The sequence below is a fragment of the Stegostoma tigrinum genome, chromosome 21, assembly GCF_030684315.1.
Source record: "Stegostoma tigrinum isolate sSteTig4 chromosome 21, sSteTig4.hap1, whole genome shotgun sequence".
In the NCBI taxonomy this organism is placed as follows: Eukaryota; Metazoa; Chordata; class Chondrichthyes; order Orectolobiformes; family Stegostomatidae; genus Stegostoma; species Stegostoma tigrinum.
Window position 1 is genome coordinate 47,440,959 of NC_081374.1, and position 12,038 is coordinate 47,452,996.

Consider the following 12,038-nt stretch of genomic DNA (forward strand, 5'->3'; position numbering starts at 1 on the left):
AAAAACAAAACAAGCCATTGGCCAACAGTGAGCACTTAACCTAAAAGCACACCTTGTATCAGTGAAAACTTACTAAGCAACTCATTGGTTCAGTTCTGAAGAAGGGTCACTGGACCTATTAACTCTATTTTCTCTTCACAGATACAGCCAGACCTGTTGAGTTTCTCCAGCAGTTTCTGATTTTGTAGCTCATTGGTTCCCTCTGGAAGGAGAGTCCAAAAGAAGAGAGACAACTTTGAAATCAGAGCCAGGCCATTCAGGGGGCGCAGGTGCATAGTTCCTTGTAAGTGGAATCACGGGTAGAGAGGGTGGTGAAGGCAGAATTTAGTGCACTTGCCTTCATTGGTCATAACATTGAGTATCGGAGTTAGGTTCGCATATTATGGCTGTACAGGACGCTGGTGAGGGGACTTTTGGAATACTGCATATAATTCTGGCTGTACTTCCAAAGGAAGGATGTTGTTAAATTTGAGAGGGTGCAGAAAAGATTTTGAAGGATGTTGCCATGGTTGGAAGGGCTGAATAGCATGGAGCTGTTTTCTCTAGCGTGGGTCAGAGGCTGAGGACTGATCTTATAGAGGTTTATAAAATCACATACAAGATGATCAGGACAGTGAGGGCCTTTTTGCTCAGATGTAGATGGATAGCACAAGGGAATATAGCTTGAAATTGAGGGGTGATAGATATAGGACAGATGTCAGAGGTAGGTTCTTTACTCAGAGTAGTAAGGGCGTGGAATGCCCTGCCTGCAACAGTAGTAGACTCGCCAACTTTAAGGGCATTTAAATGGTCATTGGATAAACATATGGATGATAATGGAATAGTGTAGGTTAGATGGGCTTCAGTTTGGTTTCACAGGTCGGCACAACATCGAGGGCCGAAGGGCCTGTACCGCGCTGTAATGTTCTATGTTCTATATGGATAGGGTGACTATCCAGGGTCTTTTACCTCAGGTTGGGGAGCCCAGGACTAGAAGGCATAGGTTTGAGGTAAGAGGGTAAAGATTTAAAAAGGAACCGAGATGTACTTTTCTTCATGAAGAGGATGGTGCATTTATGGAATGAGCTGCCAAAAGGTGGCGATAGAATTATAGCATTTAAAAAGGAATCTGGATGGGCAGATCAATAGCGAGGGTTTTGACAGATATGGACCAAATGCTGGCAAATGAGATTAGGTCAGACTGGGATGCCTGGTCGGCAGGAATGAATTGGAAGGGTCTGGTTCTGTGCTATATGATTGTGTGATGCAAGGAAACAGTGCACTGTACACAGGCGAGTGGCCATCTGGAACACTCGATACTGTGGGGGAGACAGTGCTTTATTTCCCCCTTCAACTCCTTCTTGATTTCACCCCTTCCCTATCTCCCCCTCACTTTGATGGTTTGCATTGCCCATAATGGGCTTTGCCTGTCAACACTGTCTCGGCCACATGGGTGCTCACTGGTGGTGGGTCACACAAACAAATTGTCACGGTGATTTAGGTGGCGGGAAAGTCGCTCAGTTGTGCATAACAGCATTTCTGGGTATAACAAAAAGGAAGGAAATCTAGAGGAGCCCTTGTGGTGCAGCGGTAGTGTCCACACCTCTGATCCAACAGGCCTGAGGTCAAGTCCCATCGGCTCCAGAAGTGTGTCATTACTTTTCTGAACAGATTAAAAAGAAATAGAGCAGAACCCAGGTAGCATTACTGAGCACAGAAAACAAAACAAAATAAAAATAAAGCAGACCCAACAGCTCTTGTGGTGCAGGGAAGATAGGTTAACTTAAAAAAAGTCATGGTGATTCGGTGGTGGGAAAATCATTTAAGATAACACTTCCAGATATGAAGATGGAAAATTATATCAAGCAGACCCGGTAGGTCTCCTGTGGTTCAGTGGCAGTGTCCCGACCTCTGAGCCAAGAGGCCCAGTTTCAAGTACCACCGGCACTAGAGGCACGAGATAGATTTTTTTCTTTAAACTGTATGTCCTGGGCTGGGGCTAGCCCACCTTTACCACAAGTAATGGCTCCATTTCGATGTTCAACAGTAAACAATGTTCCATACCAGTCCATCCTCCTGAGTTACTACAAATACAATTAATAGATTTGAAAAATAGGCCACTCTCAATAATGGCTGGAACCTTCTCTTGTGTTTTGAGACTGAGTGTGTAAAAGGAGGGAATTCTGTCTCTAACCCTATCATCTTATTCACCACATTTCTTTGGGTGTAAAGCACCAAATTTTATAAGCAGTCGGGCAAGAAGCTTTGTCCCCCATCAGGATTTCCCAGGCTCCAGCAACTGGGCACCATATTTAAAAGGCAACTGGACAGCACTCCACTCCCTACAGCCTGGGAACAACATTGAGTCTCTGCTGAGCACACTGACCCATCCCTGGAACAGAAGCAGAGCCAGGCAGTCTCCCTTCACACTCTCCTCAAGATTGTCTATGAGCGAAGGGAAGTTTGTTTCCCTTTGGATGGCAGCAAGAGGCCATTCTGACTGACAGCAAAAGCCTGGACAGAGGTCAGCGCCCTTGGGGAGCTCAAGAGAGCCCAGCATCAGTGCCCCATGGACGTAAACAATCGGCTGTGCTCTGCCAGGGTACGTACCACTGCCTACTCAACGCTTCATTGCGAGATCGGCAGTGCACAGGCCTGGCACACAGGAGGATGGGGCCAGAAATCTCCAGCAGATCCTCCTGCACAAGCAAGGTGGCATTCCCACAGTGGTGCTACCTCTCACACGCCTGCCAGAGCGCTCACTTAAAGCAGAGAAGGGCTTACAAGGCTCAGTGCTATCAGTGTGCTGACCTTTCTTCTGGACTAGGGGAACCTGCACACCTTCACACCAAAGGGACAATAACAATAACCTTTCAAGCTGAGGCCCACTTGCCTGCCCCAGTCAGCTTTACAGGCAACAGTCAGTGTTGTTCCCTCACTAGAACAGGCTTCACCTGCTCTTTACGCTGTGTTTAACAACATATCAAGAGTATGAATGACTGAGGCCTCTCATGAACTTATCAACTTGGAGGGGTTTCACTCCTAAAAATAAAATTCCTGGTGATCGAGCAGCCAGCTTTGTGCTTGCCAGAGGTTAGAGGGAGAGGGCCACACCCACAAGGGAGGGCTGTGAACATGTTGCCTGCAATTCCCACAGACACTCCACTTAGCCTGCACATCCTTGGGCAGTGGGAGGAAACCGGAGCGCGCGGAGGAAGGAAACCGGAGCGCGCGGAGGAAGTCCACGCAAACAACGGGAGAACATGCAAACTCCACACAGACGGTCACCCGAGGGTGGAATCGAACCCGGGTTCCCTGGTGCTGTGAGGCAGCAGCACTCACCCCCGAGCTGTCCCAGGTCTGCAGAAATGAGCATCACTCTTAACTACTCTCTCAAATTACTCGAGCAAGCCAAGGCCTAATTAGAGTTGGGTTCAAACATGTTGGCTTTGCCAGTGATGCTCACATCCCACTAAAAAAAGAAAACATTTAATGTACAAGTAACAGTCAGTTGCTTTATTCTGCTTCAACAATAGGCATTATAGTCAATGTTAGACAGCGGCCTTCCCGAACCGTTAGTAATGTTTCAGTCCGAGACATGACTCCTCCTGTTAAGTTAGCACCACCAAAGTAATCATAATCTCCTGTGTGAAATCAGGCTCTGTGGAGAACTAGCTTGACTTTTTTCTTTATATTGGGGTCTGAACTTCTCATAAGTCACTGAATGACAAACATAAGAGCGTAAAGCTGCCACCTGTCTGCTAGCAAAGACATACATACAGCCCGAGAATGTAAACCTATGCTCATTAGGGTGTGCAGCGCCAATGTGAAGAGGATGTGTGTCTAGTTATAACCTTGAAAAGCACAATGCTTACCTCGCTCACCTAACCAAGAAATGGGGATTTTAGTTTCACCTCACTAAGTACCAACGAGCTTGTGACATGAGGGGCTATGCAACCCATGCCCTTCCAGATTAGCCTGTGGGGGCTGGAAGCAGCTGCGCGCATCGAGAGTTTCACTTATTCACACCTCACCTTCTCCGCTGGGTTCCAATGCAGCTTCATTGCCATGTCCGTGGTGGGGATCATAGAGTACAGAGTGACAGAGGAGATAAACACTGCAAAGCCGCGAGTGAAGGAAATGACGTACATTTTGAACTGCCCTAACGCCATCCGACCTCGCCTCAACCTTGCAATCATTTGCAAGCCTCTCTAACTCCACCCAAGTGCTCTCGGAGTTCACTCGTGTGGAAGACCCAACCCCAACATCTTTTCCAGACAGTGCCCATTCACGATGTACTTAGCAAAAATCAATCAGCAAATTTAAACTGAACAAGTTACTCAGGATGCAGCGATCACGCGGGTGTTGGGAAGAGTCTCATAGAACATAGAACTATACAGCGCAGAACAGGCCCTTCGGCCCTCGATGTTGCGCTGACCTGTGAACTAATCTAAGCCCCCCCCCCCCCCCCCTACACTATCTCATCATTATCCATACGCTTATCCAAGGACTGCTTAACAAATGTCACCTACAGGTTGACTCTAAAACATTGATAATCAGGGGTAGAAGTGGACGACTAGAGCTCAATTCCACTTTGTTACCCAATCTCCATCCCCCTTTACTCCCTCCCTCAAGGTTTTGTGGGTCTACCCACAGCACATGGACTGCAGCAGTTCAAGAAGTCAGCTCATGATCACCTTCTCAAGGGCCACTAGGGATGGACAATGAATGCTGGCCCAGCCAGATATATCCACATCTATTAAGTGAATTTTTTAAAAAAGTGCGAGCATTTATCTACATCAGCTCTGAACGCATTCAAATAATTGAGTGCCCACAACTGTCTGAGTTACAGAATTCCATAGTAACACAATTCCTCCTCATGTCAGTCCTATAAAGCAGATCCTTTATCCTGAGACTGTGCCTGTGTTCTAGATTCCCGGACAAAGGGGAAACAACTTCTCAGTATCTACCCTACCAAACCCTTGAAGGGTTCAAACTGTTGTTTTCAGGAGATGACCACTTACTTTCCAAAATAATAGATATGGTAGACAATGGGTTCATCCAGATGTGACTGGGTCACAATCAGATACAGATCTCAGCTGTTAAATTACTCACGCTTCATGAAAATAACCCTGGGTCCTCAACCATGGCAAAGCCTTATTAACCCTCTCTCTCCTGTACCCGCCACTCTCTCCAACAAGAAACTGGAGGAGCTCATGAACTCTTTCTCCCTAAGTCTAGTCTAAGCTGTCTCTGCAAAATCTCTCCCTTTGCCTAACCCCATGGAGCCAATTGCCCTAACACCATCCAACCTCACCTTGACCTTGTATCATTTGCAAACCTCTCTAACTCCACCCAAGTGCTCTCGGAGTTCACTCGTGCAGAGGACCCAACTCCAACAACTTCGATTCTATTCCCATGGAGCAGGTGACCATCCAAATTCTCCAGCTGCTTCTCGTACAGTCAATATTGAGAACAGCTCTCTCTCTTCAGGTGCTGTCCTTTCCTTGACCCCCACTGTCCTCCTCAGATATTTATCATCTCCATGCTTCCATCAGTCATCTCATCTAAAAAGACGATGTTATCATACCACTACCTGTCTCCAAATATCTGTAACTTACCAAACTGTTTAGTGACATCTAATACCAAACAGGCAGAAACTTCCTCCAAGTCAATCTTGGCAATGGAACAGTAAACCTTCTCAAATGCAAGCCCAGTATTTATTGCCCATTCTTAACTGCCCTGAAGGCGGCTGTGGTCTACTGCCTTTGTGGACCAACAGTATTTAAGATGGGCAGACATCCACAGTGCTTTTGGGGAGGGAGATGCAGGGTTTTGACCCAACAACTATGAGAGCACAGTACAGGAGTTAGCAAGAACTGCAGATGCTGGAGTCAGAGACAATACAGTGTGGAGCTGGATGAACACAGCAGTCTAGGCAGCAGAGGAGCAGAAAAGGTGACATTTTGGGTTGGGACCTTTCTTCAGGACTGGAGATGGGGAAGGGAGTTGGGAAATAACTGGTGGGGGTAAGATGGGGCTGGGGAGAGGTAGGTGGGATGGTGATAGGTGAATGCAGGTAGGGGTTAGTTAGTGGGAAGGATGGCATGCATAGGTGGGAGAGATGATACAGCAGGTCAAGGAGGCGGGGATGAGAGGGCGAGGCAGACATGGGATGAGGTCAGGGGTGGGGAGATTTTATAACTGGTGAATTCTATGTTTAGGCTATCGGTAGGCTCCTGAGGCAGAACGAGGGGTTGCTCTTCCAGTTTCCATGTGGCATCATTGTGGCAGTGGAGGAAACCCAGAATGGACGTGTCACCCAGGGAATGGGAGGGGGTGATTAACTAGTAGCAAACGGAAGGTGTTGCTGGCTATAGCGTACAGAACACAGACGCTCCGCGAATCAGTCACCAAGTCTGTGCTTGGTCTCACCGGTGTAAGGAGGCCATATCGGAAGCAAAAGACACAGCAGACCAGGTTGGAGGATGTACCGGTGAACCCCCTATCTAACGCTGAAGACTCGTCTTGGGCCTTGAATGGAGGGGAGGGGTTAGGTGTAGGGGCAGGTGTAGCACCTCCTGCGGTTGCAGGGAAAGGTGCAGGGGGTGGTGGGAACAGTGGGGAGAATGCAGCGGACAAGGGAGTCGCAGAGCGAGCGATCCCTACAAAAAGCAGATAGGGGTGGGGAGGGAAGTATCTCTGTGGTCGTGGGGTCGGATTGTAGGGGGCAGAGGATAATAGATTGGATGCGGAGGTTGGTGGGATGATATGTGAGGACTACGGGGACTCTCATTCTGTTGGGGGGGGGGAGGGTGTTTGAGGTCAGAAGTGTGGGAAATGCAAGAGATGCGGTTGAGGATATTTTGGATCAACAGAGCGGGGGCATTGTGGTCCTTGAAGCAGGAGGGAATCTGGGTTACCCAGGAGTGGAACACTCCATCTTGGGAGTGGATGCAGCAGAAGCGGAGGAATTGGGAGTAGGGGATCGCATTCTTGAAAGAGGTGGTGTGGTCTAGGTAGCTGTGGGAGTCGTTAGGCTTGAAATAGATGTCGGTTTCAAAGCGGTCACCAGAGATGGAGGCAGAGGAGTCCAGGAAGAAGCGAGAGATATCAGAGATGGTCCAGGTGAATTTGAGGTTGGGGTGAAAGGTGCAAGTAAACTTGACGAACTGTTCAAGCTCCTCGTGGGCGCATGAGGCAGTGCCGATACAGTCATTAATGTAGTAGAGGAAAAGGTAAGGGATGGTGCCAGTGTAGCTGTGGAAGTGGGACTGTTCAACATATCCTCCAGAAAGGCAGGCATACCTCAGACCAATGCAGGTGTCCATGGCCACCCCCTTGGAATGTAGGAAGGGAGGTGGGAGGGGAGGAGTTAAAAGGAGGAGAAGTTGTAAAGGGTAAAGGGCAAGTTCCATTAAGCAGATGAGGGTGTTGGTGGAGGAGGAATGGTTGGGCTTGCAGGAGAGGAAGAAGCAGAGGGCTTTAAGGTAACATAATTTCAGTCAGAATTGGGAATGGCTTGGAGGGGAACTCGTAGGTGGTGGTATTCCCACGTATGGGTTTGGAAGGGGTTGTCAAGGATCTTAGTGAGTTGCTGAAGTGCTTCTTATAAAGGGTGCACTCTACTGCTACTGTGCATTAGTGACGAAGGCAGCGAACGTTCAAAGTGTTGGATGTGACACCCATTAAGTGGGCTACTTTGTCCTGGGTGGCGTCAAGCTTCTTGAGTGTTGGTGGAGCTGCACTCAAGCCAGTGGGAAGTGTCCCATCACACTCCTGACTTGTACCTTGCAGATGGCGGGCAGGCTTTGGGGAACCAGGAAGTGAGTTACTCGCTGCAGCATTCCTCGTGTCTGACTTGCAGCCACTGTATTCACGTAGCCGGTCCTGTTCAGTTTCTGATCAATGGTAACCCCTGGACATTGACCGTGGCCAATGCTCATGCATGACCTCGCCCAGTCCGATAGTCCTCGCGCAATTTCCCACACCGACGTTTCTGAAGGATACTGCTGACTATGCTCCCTGCACACCAGATTAAGAGAACACACCGAATCCAGAAGATTCCAATTCCATGGATGAGTGGCTGCATCATGTAGGAAATTATGGTCTGCAGCAACAGGTAAATGATCCCAATCCCAAATGTCAGCACGGCACCAAGGATATGGACCTGAATTAACGTTGTCTTCTAATGGGGGGAAAAAAGAGAGAGATAGAACAACACGACAGTGAGTCACTTAGAGGCTTTATAGAAGTAGCAAACCTCTTCCATCAAGCATCCTGAACACATGCACCAACAGATTCACTAACAGCTCCTTCCCCGCTGTTATTATACTGCTCTAATCTCAAACCTAGAGTCGATCTTGATTTGGTACACCTCCTGTACAGCAATAACCTTGTGTCCTCGCTTTGCTTAAACGCCCTATAATCTGTATGTCCTTGCATGTTATGGCCTGCCTGTACCACACACAAAACAAAACTTCTCACTATACTTCAGTGCATCAAATCAAACTCACTGAGCCACACTGTGGACTGTTGCATATTTAGATTTCGATGGATTCCGCATTGCCAGAAACTGTTTAACTGGTTATTCTCTCTGTAGTCATGCTCGATGTGATCAGTATTTGAGATTCACAGCTTCTCCAATTCATGGAAAAACACAAACGATTCCCTCGGTCCATCAAGTCTTGGCCTAGACCACATGCACTGATATTACCAAAGGGTTTTAAGGGTCTGGCCTGACACATTGTTTGTGTTCTCTGTGAGCATTACAGATACTTTCAGTTTTCTCAGTAGTCTGGTCTAACATCTCTGTCATCGAGTCCTACACCAAGGGGGCACGCCCTTTGGCCAAAACTGGTCCATGCCGACCAAAACGTCCATCCCCGCTAACCCCATTTCCCTGCACGTGGCCCATATCCTTCTAAACCTTACCTATCCATGTATTCATCCAAATGCCTTTTCAATGTTCTTAATGCACCCACCTCAACCACTTCTGCTGACAGCTTAGTCCACATGCGTACCACCCTCTGTGTAAAATAGTTACCCCTCAGGTTCCCATGTATTCTTTCCCCTCTTATCTTCAACCAATGCCTTCTAGTCCTCCATTCCCCAACTCCGGGAAAAACGCTGAGTGCATCCACCCTATTGCATGCCTCTCATGATCTTATATGCTTTTATAAAGGTTCCCCCCCTCAGTCACCTATGCTCTAAAGATAAAAGTCCTCACTTGACCAACCTCTCCCTATATCTCAGTCCTTGGAATCCTGGTAACGCCCTTGTAAATTTCTTCTTCACTCTTTCCAGTTTAATAACATCCTTCCCATAGCAAGGTGACCAAAAACTGCAAGTCAGGCTCCAGGTGTGAAATAATGTAAATCTGACTCAGTCTCTGAAGAAGGGTCTAGGTCCGAACCGTCAGCCTTCCTGCTCCTCTGATGCTGCTTGGCCTGTTGTGTTCATCCAGCTCTACACCTTGTTATCTCTATCTCTGAAGTTCTTTTTCAGAGAAACAATCTTCCCGTTTGTTTGATCGTGGCACTGAGAGTGCACTACTGAAACAGAAAAGACGCTTTCTGTGTCTCAGTGATGTCTGGGTATAGTGTCTGTTGTTCATCGCTGAGACTGGAGGGGAGTTCTGATACACTGGAATCTTCAATTGAAAATTCTGTTTTTTTGTTGAAGATCAGGAAGGCTTTCTCCTACGCAGGGAATCAGCCCACGATCACTGATCTTCGCTGACCATGACAGGACTCAAACCTAGAGGCTATTTTTTGTGATTAACACAGTCAGATGTGCTCGACTGTACTCAAACAGTCCTGTCTTTCCCCACACCCCAGCTTCATGATTCTGAGTAAGACGATCTCAATGTAGACACATTCCCTATATATGGGACAAACCAGCATAGACCCACTATCCACATTTTCCCTCAGAACACATTCCTGACAAAATATTTAGTTATCTTGGTGTGCAGATACATGGATCTTGGTGTGCAGATACATGGATCCCTTAGGATGGCCACCCAGGTGGACGGGGTTGTTAAGAAAGCATATGGTGTTTTGGCTTTCATTAACAGGGGGATTGAGTTTAAGAGTCGTGAGATCTTGTTGCAGCTCTATGGGACTTTGATTGGACCGCACTTGGAATACTGCGTCCAGTTCTGGGCGCCCTATTATAGGAAAGATGTGGATGCTTTGGAGAGGGTTCAGAGGAGGTTTACCAGGATGCTGCCTGGACTGGAGGGCTTATCTTATGAAGAGAGGTTGACTGAGCTCGGTCTCTTTTCATTGGAGAAAAGGAGGAGGAGAGGGGACCTAATTGAGGTATACAAGATAATGAGAGGCATAGATAGAGTTGATAGCCAGAGACTATTTCCCAGGGCAGAAATGGCTAGCACGAGGGGTCATAGTTTTAAGCTGGTTGGTGGAAAGTATAGAGGGGATGTCAGAGGCAGGTTCTTTACGCAGAGAGTTGTGAGAGCATGGAATGCGTTGCCAGCAGCAGTTGTGGAAGCAAGGTCATTGGGGTCATTTAAGAGACTGCTGGACATGCATATGGTCACAGAAATTTGAGGGTGCATACATGAGGATCAATGGTCGGCACAACATTGTGGGCTGAAGGGCCTGTTCTGTGCTGTACTGTTCTATGTTCTATGTTCTAAAACTGAGCACAACACTCGAAGTGCAGCCTCACCAACATCCTGCACAACTGCAACATAAAACTTCCCAACTTTTATACTCAATGCCCTGACTGATGAAGGCCAGTGTGCCAAAAGCCTTCTTTACTGCCCTGTCTACCTGGGACTCCACTTTCAGAGAGTCATGCACCAGAACTCCAAAGTTCCTCCGTTCAACTGCACTCCTTAAGACCCTACCATTCACCATGAAACTCCTACCTTGATTTGACTTTCAAAAATGCAACACCTCACACTTATAGAACATAGAACATAGAACATAGAACAGTACAGCACAGAACAGGCCCTTCAGCCCACAATGTTGTGCCGACCATTGATCCTCATGTATGCACCCTCAAATTTCTGTGACCATATGCATGTCCAGCAGTCTCTTAAATGACCCCAATGACCTTGCTTCCACAACTGCTGCTGGCAACGCATTCCATGCTCTCACAACTCTCTGCGTAAAGAACCTGCCTCTGACATCCCCTCTATACTTTCCACCAACCAGCTTAAAACTATGACCCCTCGTGCTAGCCATTTCTGCCCTGGGAAATAGTCTCTGGCTATCAACTCTATCTATGCCTCTCATTATCTTGTATACCTCAATTAGGTCCCCTCTCCTCCTCCTTTTCTCCAATGAAAAGAGACCGAGCTCAGTCAACCTCTCTTCATAAGATAAGCCCTCCAGTCCAGGCAGCATCCTGGTAAACCTCCTCTGAACCCTCTCCAAAGCATCCACATCTTTCCTATAATAGGGCGCCCAGAACTGGACGCAGTATTCCAAGTGCGGTCTAACCAAAGTTTTATAGAGCTGCAACAAGATCTCACGACTCTTAAACTCAATCCCCCTGTTAATGAAAGCCAATACACCATATGCTTTCTTAACAACCCTGTCCACTTGGGTGGCCATTTTAAGGGATCTATGTATCTGCACACCAAGATCCCTCTGTTCCTCCAAGCTGCCAAGAATCCTATCCTTAATCCTGTACTCAGCTTTCAAATTCGACCTTCCAAAATGCATCACCTCGCATTTATCCAGGTTGAACTCCATCTGCCACCTCTCAGCCCATCTCTGCATCCTGTCAATGTCCCGCTGCAGCCTACAACAGCCCTCTACACTGTCAACGACACCTCCGACCTTTGTGTCGTCTGCAAACTTGCTGACCCATCCTTCAATCCCCTCGTCCAAGTCATTAATAAAAATTACAAACAGTAGAGGCCCAAGGACAGAGCCCTGTGGAACTCCACTCACCACTGACTTCCAGGCAGAATATTTTCCTTCTACTACCAATCTATCTATATTAAACTCCATTTGCCATTTCTCGGTCCACTTCCCCAAGCTCCTGTTACAATTTCTGATAACCTTCCTCACTGTCCTTGATAC

The 12,038-nt window shown here is 47.5% G+C and overlaps 1 protein-coding gene across 2 annotated transcripts in view; it reads right to left on the reverse strand.

Annotated features, from left to right (window-relative positions):
* dram2b (DNA-damage regulated autophagy modulator 2b) overlaps window positions 1-12,038 on the reverse strand; it is an 89,141-nt gene that overhangs the window by 12,963 nt on the left and 64,140 nt on the right. For both annotated transcript variants that reach the window (XM_048552850.2, XM_048552852.2), the window contains exons 5-6: window positions 7,990-8,167; window positions 4,014-4,096 (exon numbers count right to left, since the gene is read on the reverse strand). In XM_048552850.2, coding sequence (XP_048408807.1) covers window positions 4,014-4,096; window positions 7,990-8,167 — 261 coding nt within the window. The remainder of the gene's footprint in view (window positions 1-4,013; window positions 4,097-7,989; window positions 8,168-12,038) is intronic.